Source organism: Crassostrea angulata, chromosome 3 (assembly GCF_025612915.1).
Source record: "Crassostrea angulata isolate pt1a10 chromosome 3, ASM2561291v2, whole genome shotgun sequence".
Classification (NCBI taxonomy): domain Eukaryota; kingdom Metazoa; phylum Mollusca; class Bivalvia; order Ostreida; family Ostreidae; genus Magallana; species Magallana angulata.
Genome location: NC_069113.1, coordinates 27,114,957 through 27,138,396, shown reverse-complemented (window position 1 = coordinate 27,138,396; position 23,440 = coordinate 27,114,957). Strand labels below are relative to the sequence as shown.

Genomic DNA, 23,440 nt, shown 5'->3' with positions numbered 1-23,440 from the left:
CCTCTGTGTGACTTTTTACTGTGTATATACACATGACATAGTCAACCTTTGATCTTATCGAAGCCTATGGGCATGAGTAGCACATGCCTAGAGTTCAACTGTATTTAAACAAAGTAGGCCCTACCCAGACTGATTTCAGAGACACTTGTTTTAGATTTCGAGAGTTATATTTTGAATCTAAAGAAAAAAAAAAATTGTACATGTATTCCATCATATCAAAGGCCGGAACGGCCACAAAGGCGTCGAACTGTCATTTACTTTTATATAGCATGATATCAATAATTTGAATTTCTTTACTAATAGTCTTATATCAAATAAAGTAAATGAATTATGTTTTGTGCTGCTTTAAAAACAAAAATTAGTATATTTCCTTATAAAATAGGTAGTGATGCGTTTATAATACAATATTTGCATATCCATTGTTCTTTCCCACTTTAAGCCCATACGGAGGAACTGCAATTATTTTTCTATAATCGCAATCGCTCTGTCTGTATACTATGACATCATAAAGGTGTGACATCATATACTATTCCATAACGTTATAGATTTAAACCACTATACGATACATCATGTGTTTTTCTCCAACTCCATAAAATTGATGTATTTAATATTAAAACCTGTCCTATAATAACATTTTAAAGGAATTACTGTTAATTATAACATATCATTGATTCTGTTAACAAATCTATGTGAATTAAAAAGATACATTACAGTCTGAATGTTTATTTTTTATGCAATAGCTAAATGTCAAGGTCTAGGCTAATACAGGGTATTTGCGAGTGGTAAAATGCAAATATAAGTAATAAACAACGATTATTTAGTGAACATGGTGTTTTGAATAGCAACTGCTCTGCTGGCATATTTTCCATGATGCACTAGCGCGCATTATGGAATATGCCAACAGAGCAATTGCTATTCATAACGCCATGTTCACTAAATAACGTTGTTTATTTCTTAAATAACTCATCATGGTTACAAAAATCAAAGAAATTTCAAAGTTAAAAAATAAATTATTTTCTTTCTGCTTAAAATAGTCTTTGAACAATTTTCACAGGTTCATAATTTGAATACATTAACAGTGTGTCCCTAATTATAATAATAAAACATACTTCTATTCATTTCAATTCCCGTTTGAAACAAAATTACCTATGGCACAACTACGGGTAGCTAAAATGTTTGACCAAACCAACTGCATTATCGTGTGTATTTATTGCACCAAAATCACTAGATACGTTTATCGCTTACATTTATTTTGGAGACCATGCCCGACAACAAATAAATTTACATATCAAATTTTATTTCTATCGGGTACGGTCTCCAATTAAAATGTAAATGATAAACTAAAATAATATTTAGTGAATGTTTACACCTTATTGTATTTATCAGCCATTTCTTGATAAAACAAATTTATACTTATGCAATGAGTTGTCAATAACCAGGAGGGCAAAGTTGGGTTTTGGTACACAATGTAGTTGAATAAATGGAAAAAAAATCTTGTAATACGTTTAATACTTTGAGAAACTTTTTTTTATGCGCATTTAAAAGGGGGTGCAGAGCATGAATTTTTGGATGATTGCCAACCCAGACGATCGCTAGAAGGCTGTCGAGATTTAGCTTTCACCTTAAAAAACAAATCGGTATTTCATTTCTACCCGACAATATTTTTTCCCCGTAATTACCCTTTGTATGGTTCTCATTTTACTTTAACCACGCGAAATCAATTTCCTGTTTATCGTAAGACCCAATCAAAACGCATGACAGCATGTAATAATAATCGTTCTCATTTTACTTTAACCACGCGAAATCGATTTCCTGTTTATTGTAAGCACACGATCAAAACGCATGACAGCATGTAAGAATAATCGAAAAAGATGATTCAGACAGAGCGATCTAAGTAAGAAATGTACGAAGAAATAAATTTATTCGCATTTATTTTGTTTAAGATAAATTACTACAGTATATTGATAAAAATCCATAGATTTTTACACAGAAATTCAAACTATATTATAGTAAATACTCATGATTTTGTTGGAGGTTTGCATAAATTTTTGTAAAATTTCATATCAAATTTATATATAAAAAAAAAAAAGCAAAGCGATGAATATGCCGAGATCCACGTGCCAGGAGAAAAAAGTCTCCACCTAATTTTAGAAAAATACAGTAAAAAAAAAGCTTTTAAAAATATTTGGAGAGGTAAAAATTGTAAACCCCCCCAGCAGGATTCAAACTCAAAACTTACAGATCCATAGTTAATGATAGAATAGAAACTGAAAGCTAGATTACCTAAACTTGTAGGTTTCATAAGTTCTGCCACACAGTCATAGAATGGCAGATGCTTAAGCTTCACATCGGGATGAACTGGCAACATGCCAAGGCTGCTTGAATGTGGTGCTGGGTCATGATGCATCCGGTTGGAATAATCCATTGGACCTGTTTAAAATAAAATATACCCCCTACTGTAAAACTTGATCATACATCCCCCTGCCTCAATACATGAGTATATACCATTACGTATCATCTAAATACATGAGTATATATGTATTGTCTAAATATAATAATACATAATGATATGCATCATTGACTTGTACACAAACTGCTCACCTGAGAAAAACAGTGCTTGTGCTGTGATTATAAATGTGGATAAATACCACCTTGCAGCACATCTTGCAACACAGCAACAAAATTTAAGCTACATTGTATATTTTGGTGCAGAAAATACCGTAACAACATGCAGCTTTAGATACTATAGCCTTAGCTTTACTTGAATGATTACATATTTTTCTGATGTTGATGTTGAGAATTACATGGAAATTACATGGCAATACTTAGAAAATACGGAAATCTCAGTTTGTAATAAACAATATATGATCAGATATGAAAATGCCTTGCTTTCTAGACATTTGATGACTCTTACCAGTATTCATATTACCGGTATATGTATTCCCGTAAATGTTATAGACAAGACATGGCAAAATCCACATTATCTGTAAAACTTGCAATGTGTATTAATAATATTTTTAATCACAATCCATTGCATATTTATTCTGACTGAATAAACATTACATCCTGGAAAAAACAGCATCTAACGGAGTTGAAAACAAATTGGATACAAGACCATTTATACACAATGTTTTGCCTTGGGTTATATTGCCATCTTAGTATCTTTATAAAGACATCAAGTAAAAATATATTAACATAGAAACTGAAACATACTTTTTTTTCAATGCATTTTTTAAAGATACACATATACATTTTGAACAAATAAAAACAGGATATTTACAAAAAATGTTCTTTTCTATGAACTTTAATGTTTGTAATGAGAAATATATGAACTAATTATAGATATGTTTACTTTGCTTCAAATCAAAATAATTTTTTAAAAATTAGTTTACATCAAAGAAAACACATTGATTAACCAATAAGAGATAACCAATGTTACCTTTGGTGCATTATATACGCTATGAAAATCACGCACAAAAAGGTAAAGAACAAAACCAATGCTGTTGTCAAATAAATCTAGACCAAATATCAAACAGCAATGGATATCATCACATGTACTACTAATATCTAATTTATTCATTTTATATTATCAAATTTATATTTTAGTTTATCATTACTTAGTAATATTATGAAATGCCTATTTTTTTCAAATTGAAAGATTGTTAACGTTATAAACAGATCTAAGCTGGTTCCATTTATAAACCATGTAAAACAAATTCAGATTCAATTTCAGAGAGAATGATTTGATAGCAATCACTAAATATTGAATTGAGAGTTCTTCTGAAGTTAGATTTGAATACTTCCAACAAAATCTGACTTTAACAATGTTATTTTGAAGTAATATTTTCTTAAACAAACTATTTTTTAAAATAGATTACAATAAACTTTCATTTACCAGCATATGTTGTATTTAAATTACCAATACATGAATATATGTGATACAGTCTTTGATAAAACAAGATGAATTAATTACTTCAATCTACAACAAAAAAATCTTGCAATTAATGTTCACCTTGAAACAATAAATCTAATGGATGGGTGATTTCTGTAACAAATTCAGATTTTTATCTACAGTGCTTGTACGATAAAACATTATTTATACATATGGTACAACAGCCAACGTATACTCTACAAGTCAGTGGACATGTCTTTTTTTTTAAAAATCAATAACTGTATCAAGCTTCAAAGGCATTTATCTCCTTTTTTAAACAGTCTACATGCATGTTCATGTCTTTAATGGAAATTTGACTTTGGTTAAACAGATAGTCTCTTAAATAAATAAGATGCAAATTAAATGCTAGAAAGGTTTTTATCTATTTTTTATTCTTAGAGTATCTAGATAATTAATGGAGAAGTTTTTAAAAATGATGACAATATATTTTAATAATATATCAATTATCTGCTAATCTAGAAATCTAAATTTATTGGGTTTTATGAAATAAAATAATAGTCACCTGAAAACCATGGTCCTTCAGATTTAACTGAAAAAATTCAAATAAAAAACCAAATTAAAATTATAAGAATTTGAGGGCAAAGAAATTACTTTTAGTAAGATTTTATCCATTTGGGGATCTTATAAATATCATGCAAAGTCATGTTTAACCAAATGCCACAAACACCTTTACAATAAATAAGAATAAAAGTTTACGAAATGTTACATACATTAATCTGAATTTAAAGGATTATTTTACAAATTCTAAATTCTGTGTCCTTTAGAAAAAAAAATGGGTTTAACTGCAGATGAAAAACATGTAAATGAAGATCTTATGAAACCAACGCCCACCCCACAGATAGTCATCCAAATGCATATTGGTATACCACTAATCTTTCATTAAAACAAACTCTGTTTTTCTTTGAACATATTAGCAATACATGTACAATGAATCAAATTCTTCTGGAAATTACAACAGATGAAATATTCAGACTGATTAAGTTTCAATTTGTACGTCTTTATTAAGGTTATTTATTTGTCTTTGTTCTGAGAGCATAAATATACAATCTTATTTAAACAAGGTACCAGCGAAAAACAAGATCAGAGTGTTTAAATTCATTAGAAAATTTGTGTTGCTTTATTCGACTTGTTCTGTACTATCGACATATTACATTATATTACAAAATAACATTTGTCAAAATTCCCCCACAGGATTGATGTGGTTTTCCAACATCAAAGTTCTTAAACATTCATCACAGTTATTATTATCAACTTAAGAATAAAAGGGTGTGACAAACACAAGAAGATATGCTACAGAACCCTAACTGTCAACTAGCTAGAAAGCTCCCACAGTGCTGTCATCAGAGGGATGGACAATGGACCCTACCTCGAACAAGTTCTGCAACTTGAACATCTTAACAGAAAAACTATGGCTCTTTTTATTGTTTAATCCTTACATGGAAGGAATGTCTATGGTGAAGAATCTTTTCCAAAAACTCAAAGTGGGGATTGGGTGGAAGGTTTATGACATGAAATTGATCCTTGCATGGTTATAAGGATAGATTAGTTTGTCCACTAATTCCTGCCTTAGGCCAAAATAAAATTATTGTTTGTTTGGAATTGTCTCCTGCCTCATTGAAATACCCCCACTGATAAAATTTTACTTGTAAAAAATAGCTTTTTTATGTGGAAATTTTTTATCTTTTTTATCTATTTTTATTTTTAATTAGCTAAACTTCCAAAGTTGAAAAATATGAAAAAGAAAAGAAAATCTCCGACCATCCTTTAGGGGGCAATTCCAAAGAAACATTTATTAAGGATGGCCCTATGGTTGTACATTGTCTGGTTAACTGGACTTGTGATGTTTAACAGTATGCTTTATGCCTCTATAGCTAAAGGGGCACTGAAGGGCCATGGCTATTTTAAGTTGTCTGACAACTGACTTATTATGTTTAAATAAAACATTTACATTCTTACTAAAGTACCATAATAAAGTCTACATCAACTCGTCATTTTTCTGAATACACTAAATCAAAAAAAAATCATTTCAATCAATCAACTTCAATAATAAATATCAAAAAATAAATAATTCTTTCCGTAGGCTTTAATACACGTATATACAGATGTCTGCAGAGGACTTGAAAATATCAAATGACAGCTGGTAAAAGACTAAAGCACAAAGTTAATATGATAATTTTATGGAGTACAGAAAGATTGATTTTTCACATCATTGATAGCATAAAGCAAACTTTAAATTACATACACGTGTAAGTAAACTGAATCCCAGCAAACATCGTTTGTGTGATCAGTATGGTAACAAGTCAATGAAAATAATGCATGACATACAATATACTCTCAACACCCACACTTCTTAAGTAAAGTTTCCTTCTACCAAGCACAAAAAACAATTAGAAAATCTAACTGTAGCAAACGTCCAAACCAGTTTATGCAATAACAAAAAAATCTTCAATGACTTGAACAATAATAGTGATTTATAAAACTGTACAAATTTAGAGAACATGAAGAGTGTACTTGGTAATTCATACAAGCCCAAAATACTACAAAACCCCAGCCAGGATGTTAATATATTTTTACTTCCCTTTCCAAGGTTAACTCTATGTATATATTCTTAAAATTTTCTGATCAACAGACAATTTCCTCTCAGAAAATGTGTGACCACATAAATGTAAATACATGATACACCAAAAATTTTAAAACCATGGATTCCAAATCCAATTCCAAATTCATTCATACTGATACATGTACCAAAAAATATCTTACATTTACAATTGAAACTTACAGTTAATGGAACCATCTTCTCCTGGTTTGGGTGCTGTGGGTTTTCGCCTGTTTGAACCAAAAATTTGACTGCAATGATTAATAATTGTTCATTATCATCTCAATATATACCTCATTTGAATCAAATTATGTGTAAATCATGGGGATGACATTGATGATTTTTAATGTTGGTTTTTGAAATAAAAAAGGATTTTCCATTCTTTCAACTTTTCATTAAAAAAAAAAAAAAAAAAATTATCACTACTGTATGGCAGTACTGTATCACAGTCAGAAAAGGTCACAATTTGCAGCGGTTCTCTGAATTTGCAAAAAGGATATTAGTATACAAAGATTTTTTTATGCCACAATAACAAATTTAAATGGGATTTATTTAACAAGCTATATCACATTAATTCTATAGTTTGCAACACCATCATGTCAGAATTCAATTCCCTTTCATAGAATGCAGCAAGTTATGCTTCACTATGCACCCTCATTAAGGAGCTGGAAAATCCACTTTGCTTACTCTTTTTCTTGTTTTTTGGAGGGGGAAAAGGAGACATGCATATGAGGCAGTTAAAAAACAATTCTGAAAACCTAATTGGTCCATGAACTTTGAAAACCAATATAATAAAAAGAGGGTATGTCTAATAATTGAACGGTTAACTTAATTGTCTTACTTGTACAACTCTCGGATTTTTATTTGTATGGGTACGGAGCAGCCTTTCTGCAGTAGCTGTAAAGCTCGCCCCATCAAATCAGTCTTTCTTCCAGTTTTGTTTCTTCCAGCATATCCTAATAATACTTGTAATTCTGAGACCCGAAAACTCATTACCATATGCTGTAAAATTTATAAAGATTGTTATTTATTTTTAAAATCTTGTAGACAAATGGACAAAAAAATATAGGAAAAGTTAAAATGTAATTTAATTTTTAGCACTGATTTATAGATCAGCATTCTGGACCTCTCAAACAAAATATGAAGAAATTACTTTTTTTCATATGCCCCCTCCCCAATATAAGGTTTTTAAACAATCGGACAGTCATGCTCTGAAGTAAAACTTTGATGACTTTCATTAACCTTGACCTAAATACAGAAAAGGGAGGCAATATTGGAAAAAAATGTTTGTACGAGTTGTCTCCCGCGGATTTTTTAATTTCAGTTCTTCCCGATTGATTTTCCACGGAAATGGATGAATTCGGCCATTAAAAATGTACTTCGTGCATTAAGGCTTTAATTCAAAGCATAAATGTTAAAGAACATTGGAAATAAATATAAAAGAAACACGTGAACAGTTATTTCATACGTTTCGTAGCTGACCCAAACCATATCCTGCTAAAATTTCAACAGAAAGTAGACCAGAGTCTATATAAACAGTCTGACTTAACTGGAGAGTCATATCATGTAACTGTCATACAGGTGAATCGTTTCAAGTACTATTCCCTATGATTTCACCACTTAGTCTTTTGTTTTTTCCCTCTCGACTTACCTTCAGTTCTGGTAAATCCGCCATTGTTGTGAAACTGAAGTGCGCATGCTCTATAGGGAAAATGGCGACTAGATCGGGTAGGTGACACAGGATTGATAAAATATGTAATTTTTACGTTGTTCTGTTCTTTAATGATTTTTAATTAACATACACATGCTTAAAATAGCTGAAGTATATCTTTAAGCGTTCGTTTACAGACGTGAATGCGTGTCGATTAATTGTTTTCATCTGACCTTTACTAAATACAGACGTTGGTTACAAAACATTTTACATTTATTTCGAATAGATCTACTCTACCTTGCGCTATCTTTGGTGTTTGATTCACATTTGGTTTACAATCTTTGTAGTAGATATAACATACTTGATCTAAAGTCTTTTGTACTATCCTTTTACCAATATATTAGTATTTAAATTTAGGCAAAAATATATTAAAAAGGATCTCCCAGTGAAAGTAAAATATCTCATGTTTACTTTTTTCTTTGCCATATTATTTTTGTGAAGTTATCATATTGAAATTCTTATGTTGAGTTTTGTTGTAGTTCTCAGATTTTCGGGATCGATCAATCATCTCCTAGGGCCCTTGTTAAGTCGACGAAGCCCAGCACTAACATGCTCGGTCAATCTAAAGACAAAAGCCTTTGAAACAGAGAATGAAAGGCAAAAGAGGTATTATTTATGTTATATTGAAAGGAGGTCAAAATTTTGACAGCTTGTTTTGATGAGCAAAATAGATAGTAACAACCCACCGAAAGTCCAAACTCTTGTTAAAACGACTCTAATATCTAACTGACAGCAGAGATCGAAAACAACAATCTGTGATTTGTACATTTTTAATGACATATTTTTCAAAGTGTGTTAAGTGTCTGGATGAAAAAATTGATGTACTATGACAAAGTTTGAAGAAAAAAAATTCAAAGTGCATTTACTTGGTCCCAAATTTTTTTTATACTGAGTTGATTTGGTCCCAAATTTAACGCACTTTGAATTTTTTTTTTCAAAGTGCATATTTTTTCAAAGTGTGTTGACACAGGGTCTTGGTAACCCATCTGGGTGATTGGTCTTATTATATTTACCTTTTCCATGCCTTTGTCTATGACAGGGTTGGTAATAAAAGCCCGCCCGAGACATCCTGTTTCTAAGGCAGGTTGGGGTGAAACTTTAAAAGACAGTCCAGCGGTCGGGCTAATTTTAATAGCCAGTTCCTACTTTTAAACCGCAATTTCTATTTTTAAGCTAATAACCTCATTCACAAAAAGTACAGACGCCTTCACATTGTTAGGTATTGTTGAGAATTAGGTAAGATCTAGCAATTGTAATCTATTCGCTCATTGGTCTGAATGATTGTTACAGCTAACCAGCGTTCGCAAGACAATTTTGTTTGGCAATATTACAAAAGAAGCAACTTGCTAGATGATGCACAAGTTTTTGAGGTTGTCAACTCCCAAAAAGCGTTACTTGATTGACGCAGGGATGAATATATATGTCCCTGATTGACGCTATGAGAAAAAAAAACCAGTCTACGATCAAAACAAAATAGCTGACCGATAGTTCCGGGATGGAAAGTAGAATTTGAATGGCTGACAAGTGACGAAACACATAGAGTGCTGTATTGTAAACTATGTAGGGGGTGACCACTATTTAATTTTTACTATTTATTCTTACCAAAATTACGCAAATTTAGATGTGGGTAATTAATTTTAAACAAACTTCTTTGGAAATCCCTCTTTACAACTTTTCTGGTTAAAACAAAAATTCTAAAACAATTTAATAACAAATAAACACAGAGCCATCCACAAACTGACAAAGGCACAAAAGTTTGTTTACAACAAAGCTACACATGTTTTAAATTCAAGTACGAGCATTTCCACCTCCTGTCGAAACTGGGCATAAAAAAATCAAGTGACCTCATATTTTTACAAAACTGAGAAACTCTGCAGGCATTTTACATGTTTTTTATTGCATAAAAAAATACAGCCCCTGTCATTGGCAGAAAATCCTTAAAACAAAAGAGAATTTAGGAATTGTTTTGCCTCAGCATATTTTGATACTTCAGAAAAATAGTGTTGTTAGACCTATAAACAATTAGCAGTTAAATTGAGTTCATCTGACCAATAAATAAATTTTAATCACATTTTATCACTGTTGTTTTTTATTACCTTTCAATGTTTTGGATTTTATTATTGTCACTTTTCAATCTTTCAAAATTGTTGTGAAAGTTCACGATATATATGACATTGTTAGCTGCCTACCAAAAAGAAGGTTTATAATTATAAACATGTAGATGGATAGTTTCATTTTTTACGCCTTTAAACCTTAATAATAACTTAAATAAGCATTCTTTGGGTTATGCTTAGATGTAGTTTCAAATACTGTGTAAAAGCTGAAGATTTACAAATGTAAATATTAGGCTTTGTGTATAGTTTATTCATAAAAGTGAACATTTTTATCAGGACTGGCAGATTTTGGGCAGGGCTGGTAACTTTTAAAAGTAGCCAGCCCTGTGGCTGGCTGCTATTTTTGGTGAATTTCCAACCCTGTCTATGATAACACTACAAATCAATTTTGTAATGTATTGTCCAATGCATTTCATCAATGCTGAGTGTAATAGCTCTGCTACGAGATCAATTGTCACCTGATTAAAATATCTATTTACAGTAATAATTTACTAAGAATCTGGATTATAACCCTTTGTTTATGTATTAATTTTTATGATGATTTACGGTAATGCAGTGCATAATGGCCTTTATAAAGTCCATATATAAAACATGAGCACATGCCACTGTCACTACATTCTATCGAGATCATATTCCATGTGTATTCCGCCAAGTTGGTTTATATTTAGAGTGCACATGTGACTGCATTAGTTATCAATTGTAGCAGCAATATGTATTATTTATAAACATTACATACCCAGATGTATTATGGTGTTCTTTAAAAACATCTTACCTATTTTTAACTCACCTGAGCTGAAAGCTCAAGTGAGCTATTCTGATCACATTTTGTCTGTCATATGTTTGTCTGTCTTGAAACTTTTCACATTTCGAACACCTTTTCAAGAACCGCTGGGCCAAATTCAACCAAACTTAGTACAAAGCATCCTTAGGCTAAGTGGATTCAAAGTTGTGAAAATTAAGGATCACACCCATTTAATAGGGGAGATAACAATGAATTATCGAAATTTTTCAAGAAATTTTCAAAAATCTCCTTCCAAGAACCAAAAGGCCAGGAAAGCTGAAACTTGTGTAGTAGAATCCTCAGGTAATGTAAATTTAAAGTTGTGAAAACATGACCCCCAGGGGTAGGGTGGGGCTACAAATGGGAGTTGAATTTTTACATAGAAATATATAAAGGAATTCTTTAAAAATCTTCTCATAAACCATAAGGCCAGGAAAGTTGAAACTTATGTGGAAACCTCCTCAGGTAACATAAATTTAGTTGTGAAGTTTTGAAAATCATGACCCTTGCGGGTGGGGTGGGGCCACAATGAGGGGGGGGGGGTGAATTTTTACATAGGAATATATATAGAGTAAATGTTTAAAAATCTTCTTAAGAATCTTTTGGTCAGGAAAGCTATAACTTGTGTGGAAGCATCTGGTGGAGCCACATTGGTGATCCAGTTGTACAAAGGAAAAAATTTCAATTCTAAAAAAAACTGAAATGTTACTATATATGCTTTTACTTATAGCAAGCATTTTTACATATTACTGATTCTTTACAATTGTTTAAACTTTAGCCTCTGGACGATTATTGGGCCTCACAAGGGGTTCAGAGTTTGATGTAGGTTTATATCCTGTATATAAGCAATTGTATAGGTTCTTTCTGAGATCTGCAATGCTGAATATGAATTGACTATAAAATCATCCTATTAGAAAAGGGATTTGATTATAAATATAAGAATATCTAGGGGGAACAGGGTTTTTTTTTTTTTTACACGGGATCTACATGTAGTATACCACATTGTCCAGATATTTTGTATTATTACTCCATGAAGCTGATTTCGTCATGCTTATTGTTGCTCAGGTGAGCGATATTGCCCATGGGCCTCTTGTTTAGCACTGGCACCTGATATATTTCCTTTTAAAATATTTCTTTATATCCCTTTATAATCATATTGGGGATGTAACATTTCCAGTTTGGGGATTTTACCAATCGTAACATCAGTAGTACACAATGTAATCATGCAGTTTGTATTGGTAACTTAGTAATTTCGGTAGTCTAAGAAAACCTACATACATGTGTACCCCCTTGTTGGGATTCGGATACCCGAGCATCATCAGCGCTTGCACTAACAAGACCACTTTCTAAACAATGAGATTCATAGTATGATTAGCAATTATAGCATGTACTGGGAGCTTACCATATATTCTGTTCTGGAATTATATTAAAACTTGGATTTTAAATAATATTTGGGTGCCAGTCTGCTATAGATATTTATCACCCCCTTTCCTCTTTCCACTAGATTTATTGATAACATATTTACACTGGATATTTTATCGTACTGTTTACAAGGCGATATAGTTATTTTTTAGCCAGGCTCTGCTGAAAGCAGAGTCCTGGCTGTAGGCAAATCGCCAATTTTACTATAAATAGCACAACTTCAAAAGTAAACAAAAAACCAAACAGCGTCAAAGTTAAAGCTTCTGCTATACCAAACAGTTACACAAAGAGCCACATTTTGTCAAAAGTGTTGGCATTTTGTTTCTTTTTTTGTAATTTTGAGAGAATTGTCAATATTTTTTAGTTTTTAGCTCACCTGAGCTGAAAGCTCAAGTGAGCTATTCTGATCACATTTTGTCCGTCGTCCGTCTGTCCATCTGTAAACCTTTTACATTTTGAACTTCTTCTCTAAAACCGCTTGGCCAATTTCAACCAAATTTGGCACAAAGCATCCTTACGGGAAGGTGAATATAAATTGCAGAAATGGAAGACCGATCTTTACTCAAAGCGGAGAAAAACTCCAAACTGTAGAAAATAGGGGGTGCATTTTTAAAAATCTTCTTCTCAAGAACTACTGAGTCAAATTCAACGTAGTTTAGCATAAATTATCCTTATGGGAAGGAAAATATAAATTGCAAAAATAAAGTTTCAAATTTGAGTAATTTATGAAAATAATAATAAGACAGAGAGAATGAGGGGTCAATCAGTTTAACTTCGGGCTCAATATTTCATACATTGATTATTGAAAACCAGTCTATGTTAGAAGCAGCCATCTTGAAGTTGAACGGAGATGAATTTGTTTGTTCTGCATCAGTTTACGTGCGAAGGGAATATTTGAAACATCCAAAATATATTTGTGCCATTTATGTGAAGTAAATTGAGGTTAAATATTTCAATGTGTTGACATTTTCATTTGTGACTGTGGTTTTAGCTTGCTTTGATTTTCGTTTAGCATGTTTAGTTTAACTTGAGAGGAACTGTCGTCTTTATTTTCGAATTTAAAATTTTTACGTGTAGACCGGTTAATCAGACAGCTGATTGTTTACATGTACCTGCGCAAAATCTGATGCACTAACAACATATTATAGAAAACTATTCATTATGTTGGTACATGTAATTCGGTACGATCTCTACGTAATGATTTATTAATGCACCATGTTTCTTTAAGATGCTCAGCAATTTCAATCTAAACGGAGATTATTCTCACTGCTAGAAATATTTAAGTATATATATATATATATATATATATATATATATATGATGAAAAATAAATCGTGTTTTTTTTCTTTGTTTTAGTGCATTTTTCTCTTGTTTTAATTGTTTACAGATTTCTATTTACTAACATGAGAGTCAAGCTTCCAGTTATAAGCAAGATACAGAGCTTTGCGCACAATGCTACTGTATGTTTGTACACAAAGCTGAGGTCATGCTTTAGTTCGTTTATATTTTAAAATGCAGCTATGCTGAATAGGAAATACATGTACCAAGTTTAAAATTCATAAGTTGAATGTAATAAACTCATGTGAACAAAAACATGACTCAAACCAAGCTATGAATCTTGCTTATATGATTCTACGATTGACACTGAAATTTTGGTTGATCAATAGAAATGTCTTGCTAAAAGGATGATATGCTGTAATTAGTTTCTGTTGCCCCTTCTTTAACGATGAATTGCATAAAATCTACACAAATTTTTGATAGTTTTTCGAACACAAGTAAATAAAAACGACGTCTTTTAAACAGTTTCCATAGTCCTGACACATTATTATTATGAGGATAAAAGCATTATCTGTGTTCTTAAAAAAATATTGCAATGGAAAATCATCTTTGTTTGTAGACATTTGTTGTTTTTTCAGCAATAAAATGAAAATAATGGGTGGGCCTTGGTACAATAGAGCAACATGCCTGCCAATACATAAATTTGAATTATAACTCTTTAACATATGTGACAACATTTTTCAGTTTATTCATCAATCAAGTGAGTAAGGATATGAAACGTCATACGAAATGAATTCATGCCTGGTAAACGACAATCTTTTATAATGGAGAAGGCCTATTAAATTTTTCAATGTTTTTAATTTGAGGAATATTGAGCGCATTCATTCTGGTGCATTGAGGTACACTTTTCTTCTTTCACATAGAAATATTTTTAAATAAAATACAATAACTATAGTCTGTCCCAAGTTATTGCTTCCATCACTTGTTGATGATTTTTAATAAAAATACACATACCTGTGAAAGAAGTTATTTCTATTGCACATGATCTAATTTTTCGGTAAAAATGGTATTCCATTTATAGGGTAAATATGTCAAAGATTAAGTATGTGCAGGAATAAGTGTAAAATTCGGATATTCATTTTTGGTTAGTGTACCAAGGGGCCACATTTCACAATATCCTATATTTACATTTGCAAATAAGTTTCCTTATATGAACCTATAGAATAGCGAAAACGTTCAATTCTGTATGAACTTTTTCATGATGTCACAATGATCATGGCACGCGCTTATCGCTTAGATTATAGTAAACTTAAAATTTCGGTAATTTTAACAGTTCTGAACGATTTTTCTTTTTTCAAACGTAAATATAAGTAATAAACAGCAATGTTATAAAGTTCACTGGGATATGAAGTTGGTTGGTATGTGATCAAATCTACCGAGAAGCCCTATGGGCTTCACAGGATTTGATCATGTGACCAACCAACTTCATATCCGGGTGAACTTTTTAAATTGCTGTTTATTTCTTTAATGAACGTTGGTGATGTCACAATGATCAAATCAGGCGCTTATCGCTTGTCGCTTGATTATTGTAAACTTAAAATCTCAGTAATTTTAACAGTTCTGAATGATTTTTCTTTTTTCAAAGGTAAATATAAGTAATAAACAGCAGTGTTAAAAAGTTCACCGGGATATGAAGTTGGTAAGTACGTGATCAAATCTACTGAGAAGCCCTTTGGGCTTCACAGAATTTGATCATGTGACCAACCAACTTCATATCCGGGTGAACTTGTTAAATTGCTCTTTATTTCTTTAATGAACGTTGGTGATGTCACAATGATCAAATCAGGCGCTTGTCGCTTGATTATTGTAAACTTAAAATCTCGGTAATTTTAACATTTCTGAACAATTTGTCTTTTTCAAAGGTAAATATAAGTAATAAACAGCAATGTTAAAAAGTTCACCGGGATATGAAGTTGGTAAGTACGTGATCAAATCTACTGAGAAGCCCTTCACAGGATTTGATCACATAACCAACCAACTTCATATCCGGGTGAACTTTTTAAATTGCCGTTTATTTCTTTATTGAACACCCATAAAAACGCGCCAAACACGACAGTCTACTAAGTATGACTTTCTTTACATTTACGAGCAAAACCAAAAATATGTAATAATTTTTAAAATACCTGAATGACCTGAATTATAAGACCTGAATAAAATTCAGTTTTATATAAAACATATTTCTACATGTAAATTTACTTTTAATTCATAAAAATAAGCATAATATTAATTCTATTGTTAAAAAAAAACTATCCCGCAGAAACACAATTACAATATTTAAATGTATATCAAATAACGGACAGCCTTTTGGCGGCCTGTAATCACATAATTAGTGAAAAATATTTAAGTAATAAGGAGTCATTCTTTGTATATTATGAGATGGTCCTGTCAAATCTGTCATTAAGCCCAAAGACCTTTTTTGGATTTGATCACCCCTGACCTTATTTGATCACCTCATGATACTCAAAACATGATTCCATATTCCTAAATAGAGTGTCTGACAATACAAGTCAAACTAATAAAAAGGAGTCAACAAGAGTTTACTGACATGATGTACGAGTACCTATGAAAACAAGTCGAATCAATTAATTCTAGGAGTATATGTACATACTGTACTTTAATATTTCAAAAATATATTCATCTCATATGATTAAAAAAATTTAATTTGTAGACCTACATCATTACATTTAACATTATCTGCATTTGACCAAAAAGTGATGTGTGTCCAAAAACATATCTTGGAACAAAAGCAAGTCCTTTCTCAAAATAATAAGTAAAATATGGAGAGAAAAATGTTTTGTTCAAACTTCTCGCTCACTTCCATTTTATCATAAAATGTGAAATTTTTAATGTGAAAACTTTATTTGTTTTTGATTCTAGCTTGGTACCCTACAGAACACAGAGCACAGATGCCAGAGCTCAGGTGGTGCAGCCGGGTCCACGGGAGCCATACTCCCCCCATCAGCACCCTGAAAACAACATGGACTTTGTCATGGCCAGGGCTGATGATCTGTTGAACTGGGGAAGGAGGGTATGTTGTGGGAAAACTTAATTGTTTTTAGAGGTCCAACTTATAAAATATAGGTGGTTTTTTTAAAGGGAATAAGTTTTATGTCTTTTTAGTATTAAGTCTAGAAATCTTGTGTTAGGCCATATAAAATTGTTATTTAGATTCTCATCCTAATTTGCAAAAAATATGGGGCGGGTGGAGGGATTTTATTTATTTTTTTTTTATTTAAAAAAAACCCCACCTTTTTCACCATTCATGTTCTAGAAATAACAACTGCTCTATTCTTTTAAGTTAATGCTAATATGAGTACACAAATCTCTAATTGAACGTGAGGAATTAATAGCCGCGTAAAAAACAGGAAGCACAACTTGTGATTTTAATAAATCTTGCTTTAATTTTTAGACGAATGTAACTTAAATGTCACGATGATAAAAATTTGGCATTCGCAATTTTAAATTCTTGCAATTTGATGCACAATGGTTGAATTATGGAATGAAGTAATTATGTAAAATAAGGAATCTATAGTATTCAAAATTTTGTTTCTTGATAACCGCAGTTTCATTTCATACTGTAAAACAAAATTTGGCTTATCACATTTTAGCACAAACGCAAGTGCCAAATCATTGGGGCAAAGGAATTTCTTGTTTGACCAATGGCATCAAAGCATGTGAACACAATGACTTTAATTTCTAACTTGCATACACTTCTAGTACTAAAAATAGACTAAAGTTATTGTTATATTTTTTAAATTGAATACATTTGGAAAATTGTTAACGAAATGTTAACATTAGTGCTCAAGGCCAGTTGTGTCAGTCGCTAAAATTTGTATTTTGCCATATTTACTCGTTTAACAGAATATAAAATCAGTTACTTGATTCCTTAAAAATGTTTGTTTTTCCTGATTTAGACTTCAATATGGCCCATGACATTCGGTCTTGCATGCTGTGCTGTGGAAATGATGCATTTTGCTGCCCCTCGTTATGACATGGATCGATTTGGAATTGTATTTCGTGCTAGTCCTCGTCACTGTGACGTCATGATTGTTGCAGGCACTTTAACAAACAAAATGGCACCTGCTTTGAGAAGGGTAAGAAGAGAGCAAGATGCAAAGAGTTTTGTCAAATAGGGTTAACAGTTGTTTGTGTTTGGCTTGTTGTAGATGGGACAGCCTATGTCTCCATCATTGTATTTTATTTTATCCCCAGTGCAAAAGTTGATAATAAAAAGTGCTTAGTGGACACAATTTTAGCTGTAGGTATCTCCTGTTGGCATCAAAATTGGATGTAAACAGGCCTATATTTCTTTATTATCCAACCATTTAAAACTTTTAATACTGTGAAATCATTAAATTTTGTGGTGGCTCAATTTTCTTGGAATTTGTCAGTATCTCTCATACAAGAATTAACATTGTCCATGAATTAATGAATTAGGGTTAAAAAGTTACATTTTCTTTTGTAAGTACATTTGTATAAAAGAATACACAAAATTACATCCCCACAAACCTGTAAATTTTAAGCAATCTACTAACTTTAATGATTCCACAGTATTTGGTATTTGGGTGAAGATAACACTGTCCTTCTGTCAACTATGTATTAAAGCCTCCTTTTTAGCTCACCTGAGCTGAAAGCTAAAGTGAGCTTTTCTGATCACTTTTTGTCCGGCGTCCATCCATCTGTCTCTCTGTCTGTAAACTTTTTACATTTTCAACTTCTCCAGAACCACTGGGCTAATTTTAATTAAACTTGGCACAAAACATCCTTAGGTGAAGGAGATTCATGTTTGTTAAAATGAAGGGTCACGTCCCCTTTCAAGGGGAGTTAATTAAAAATCATTGAACATTTGTTGGTATTTTCAAAAATCTTCTTCTCAAAAACCATTCGGCTAGAAAAAGCTGAAACTTGTGTGGAAGCATCCTCAGGTAGTGTAGATTCAAGTTGTGAAAATCATAATCCCCAGAGGTAGGATGGGGCCACAATGGGGGGGGGGGGTCAAATTTTTACATAGGAATATATGTAGTGAATCTTTAAAAATCTTCTTCTCTGAAACTGATCAGCCAGGAAAGCTGTTACTTGTGTGGAAGAATCCCCAGGTAGTGTAGATTCAAGATTATTCAATTCATGATTCCCAGGCTAAGGATGGGACCACAATTGGGGGTCAAATTTTTACATCTATCATTGCTTAGGTGAGCGTTGTGGCCCATGGGCCTCTTTTTTTCATAATAGTAATGTTGTTAATATAATTCCTTGAAACATATTTGAAATTGGTCGCTCAAATAGAAAAAATCACCAGTTTCACCTCCAAAAATCTGTCATACACAAACATTTTTTTAATATACTTATAACAAGAGGCAATGCATACATATAAATAGAGCTTGAAAATTGATAAAGGTACTTGGATATGTATTGTGATTAAATCATTATGATAACATTCGTCTTTTCCTGACATTTTATGCCTCATCTTTTAGAGATGAAAATAGTCTTCAAGTCAAAGAATCGCAAATAATCTGTTGGCCATAGATTTTTCAGAGATCAGCATATTTTTCTTCAACAGGTATATGACCAGATGCCTAACCCTCGATGGGTAATCTCCATGGGGAGCTGTGCCAATGGAGGGGGATATTATCATTATTCATACTCAGTTGTCAGAGGCTGTGACAGAATCGTTCCAGTTGATATTTATGTACCAGGTATATGCTGAAATATTGAATACAACAAAAGTTGAATCTCATTCCATTTAATTCTACATTACATGTATATATAGTTTTCCTGCATCATTCTAATCAAATTTATCTCCCCGGGTTTTCACAGTACAATATGTACCAAGAAACAAAAGGCCGACGGGCCACATAGCTAACCTGAGCAACAATAGGCGTGATAAAATCAGCTTCATGGAGTCATAATACAAAATATCAGGACAATGTGGTATACAGTGGGGCCTCAGATATCCGGACGCCAGATAACCGGATGCTTCGGTTTACAATTTTATTTAGGAACAAAATTCACCTTTGTCAGTTTGACATGTTTTCATTCAAAGAACATGGCTGCCTAGTTTTCGGTGGGATTGTGTAAAAGTAGTCAGGGATATGGGTCGAATCTACACTTTGAAGGAAGGTGAAGGAAATTTGGCGATTTTAAATTTCTTAGTGTTTTATATGAAGCAAAAATGATACAATTGACTAAACTTAAGATGATTTTTAATATCTGATTATAGGTATTTGAAAAAAAATAACCAAAAAATAGGTTAGACACAAAAAAGGAATTTGGGACAGCGCAGGACATGTGGCCCGGACTACTTTTCCACCATCCCGTTTTCGATATACGAAATACCGAACCCTAAGTTATATATTGATCGACCCCCATTCTTTCTTTATTATTATTTTTGTAATTTACTTAAATTTGAAATATAATTAGCCCATGATTTTTGCAATTTATATTTTCCTTTCCATAAGGATTATTTAGGTTAAATTACGTTGAATCAGTAGTTTTTGAGAAGAAGATTTTGAAAAATGCACCCTCCTTTTTCTACAGTTTCGAGGTTTTCTCCGCTTTGAATAAAGATCGGTCTTTCATTTCTGCAATTTACATTTGTCCTACCATAAGGATATTTTGTGCCAAATTTGGTTGAAATTGGCCAGGTGGTTTTAGAGAAGTTCAAATTGTAAAAGTTTACAGACGGACGACGGACAAAATGTGATCAAAAAAGCTCACTTGAGCTTTCAGCTCAGGTGAGCTAAAAACTGTTTTACTTCTAATCTTGCTTCATTTATCCGGATGGTAAAATTTGATGATACTTGTGAGGCCCAATAATTGCAACACCCAATAATTGTCCAGGGGCCAAAGTTTAAACAATTTTAAAGAATCACCAATATATAAAAATATAAGTAAAAGCGTATACCGGTATATAACATTTCGGTTTTTGTGAATAATTAAAATGTTTTCCTTTGAACAATTGAATCCCCAATGTGGTCCCATCCTACTCCTAAGTATTGTGATTTGAACAAATTTGAATCTACACTATCTGAAGTTGCTTTCACCAAAGTTACAGCTTTTCTGGGCAGAAGAAGATTTAAAGATATTTCTCTATATATTCCTCTGTAAAAATTTGTCCCGTAGGATGGTGATTTAAACGTTTTGTAAAATTGTTTTTATCAATCTTTTTTATTCAATACCTCAGTACCTACTATAGTTTCTGTCAGACTTGTTCATATTTACAAAGCAAGTTTTTGAAAATCAAATTTTTAAAATCTAAAACTAGTGGGTATTGTTTTTTTAACAAAAAAACACATGTCTCCCCTTCTCCCCAAGGATTGTAAAATGGGGCAAATTTAACAATTGAAAAAGAATGATGTCAGCTATATGTTACCCAGACCCAGACAAAATTTTATTATCTTTTTCTTAATTTGACCTTGAGTAAAACATGGTCAAGGTCATATATTAATCAATAGTACACCTTAGTGTATTATTAGTGTTCTTTGTTTAAAGTTTGAAGTCCTTCTGTCAAAGTATATTCAGGAGTTGAACAATAAAGTTTTTTCTAATTTGACCTTGAAATCAAATTTTTAGGTCAAGGTAAAAAATGTTGGTAAGGTTCAACTAGGTTATATACCATCTATCTATGATACAAGTTAAAAGTCTGTATGTTAAAGGAGTTTTATGTTATGGTCCGGACAATATTTTTTATGAAAAGCTTGACCTTGAAGAACAAAATAGGTCAAGATCAAAACTTTTGGTGACGTGCACTCTTTCTCAATACCATCTACCTATGTTTCAAGTTTGAAGTCCTAATGTCAAATGGTATTAAAGTTATATCCAAGACAAAATTTTATTATTTTTTCTTAATTTGACCATGAGTAAAACAAGGTCAAGGTCAAATATTATTCAAAAGTACCTAAGTGTATTATTATTGTTCTTTGTTTAAAGTTTGAAGTCCTTCTGTCAAAGTATATTCAGGAGTTGAACAATGAAGTTTTTTCTAATATGACCTTGAAATAAAAATTCTAGGTCAGGGTCAAAAATTTTGGTAAGGTTCAACTAGGTTATATACCATCTATCTATGATACAAGTTAAAAGTCTGTATGTTAAAGGAGTCTTGTGTTATGGTCCGGACAATATTTTTAATGAAAAGCTTGACCTTGAAGAACAAAATAGGTCAAGGTTAAAACTTTTGGTGGCGTGCACTCCTTCTCAATACCATCTACCTATGTTCCCAGTTTGAAGTCTTAACGTCAAAGGGTATTAAAGTTATGACCCAGACAAAATTTTATTATTTTTTTCTTAACTTGACCTTGAGTAAAACAAGGTCAAGGTCATATATAAATCAATAGTACACCTAAGTGTATTATTATTGTTCTTTGTTTAAAGTTTGAAGTCCTTCTGTCAAAGTATATTCAGAAGTTGAACAATGAACTTTTTTCTAATATGACCTTGAAATAAAAATTCTAGGTCAAGGTCAAAAATTTTGGTAAGGTTCAACTAGGTTATATACCATCTATCTATGATACAAGTTAAAAGTCTGTATGTTAAAGGAGTCTTGTGTTATGGTCCGAACAATATATTTTTATGAAAAGCTTGACCTTGAAGAACAAAATAGGTCAAGGTCAAAACTTTTTGTGACGTGCACTCCTTCTCAATACCATCTACCTATGTTCCAAGTTTGAAGTCTTAATGTCAAAGGGTATTTAAGTTACAGCCTGGACAAATTTGGATGAAGAAGAAGAATAAGAAGAAGAAGAAGAATAAGAAAGTCGACAAAAACAATATGTCTCCCCTTTGAAAGGGGAGACATAATTACTTTTTCACCTATTGACTTAGTACTAGTATATACTTCTTGTGCATCATGCCATCTTTCATAATCAAGTCATTTTTAGAAACTATTTCAAGGTCTATGGAGCCTACCTAAGTTTCCCTTGATTAGTTATGATTGGTCTATACTTGTTGCATTGCATTTGATAAAGTTATAACTGTGAGGATGTGTTTCGTTTAGAGGGTTGAGGATTGATTACCTGGGTATTCAATACCCAGGTAATCAATATTACCTGGGTAACTGTTCAGTATTTTATTGGGTGGGGGATAGAAAATGAAAATATGATATATCTTGAAAACATTTTATCTAAAACAGATCAAAATCTGAGAATGTACAACATTACATTTTTTACTTTTCCAGGCTGCCCCCCTACAGCAGAGGCTCTCCTCTACGCCTTTCTACAGTTACAGAAAAAGATCAAGAGGATGAAAGCGTGCCAGAATTGGTACCGCCGTAATTACTACAACCCCAAGAAGAGAGGCATGTTAATCGAGCCAAAGGACGTCCCTTTCCAGAAGTTATTTAATCTAGTGAAGATGAAGGCACAGCCCAAACCTTTGGATTAGATAAACAAACAATATTTTTCAGATGTTGGTTGATCATACATCTTGGATCTGTATTTGACAATTGGACAGAGAAAGTGACATCCAGAACACATGTATGCGATTTAAATCGACTGTTATTGCACTTAAATGTGTTATTAAAAAAAAAATTGAG

General features: G+C 32.1%; 2 protein-coding genes across 7 annotated transcripts in view; one reads left to right on the top strand and one right to left on the bottom strand.

Annotated features, from left to right (window-relative positions):
- The window catches only part of LOC128177203 (E3 SUMO-protein ligase PIAS2-like), a 20,750-nt gene extending 12,482 nt beyond the window's left edge, over positions 1–8,268 (bottom strand). For 2 of the 6 annotated variants that reach the window (XM_052843807.1, XM_052843802.1), the window contains exons 1-5: positions 8,200–8,268; positions 7,390–7,550; positions 6,732–6,799; positions 4,455–4,481; positions 2,284–2,430 (exon numbers count right to left, since the gene is read on the bottom strand). In XM_052843807.1, coding sequence (XP_052699767.1) covers positions 2,284–2,430; positions 4,455–4,481; positions 6,732–6,799; positions 7,390–7,550; positions 8,200–8,223 — 427 coding nt within the window. In that variant the 5' untranslated portion in view covers positions 8,224–8,268. The remainder of the gene's footprint in view (positions 1–2,283; positions 2,431–4,454; positions 4,482–6,731; positions 6,800–7,389; positions 7,551–8,199) is intronic. The other 4 variants (XM_052843803.1, XM_052843804.1, XM_052843806.1 and 1 more) reach the window with 4 other exon arrangements.
- On the top strand, positions 8,141–23,440 carry LOC128177206 (NADH-ubiquinone oxidoreductase 20 kDa subunit-like). The gene is made up of 6 exons (XM_052843822.1): positions 8,141–8,276; positions 8,739–8,865; positions 16,792–16,942; positions 17,829–18,008; positions 19,472–19,607; positions 23,084–23,440. Exons 1-6 carry the CDS (start codon positions 8,156–8,158, stop codon positions 23,287–23,289), a joined length of 921 nt encoding a protein of 306 aa, XP_052699782.1. The 5' UTR covers positions 8,141–8,155; the 3' UTR covers positions 23,290–23,440.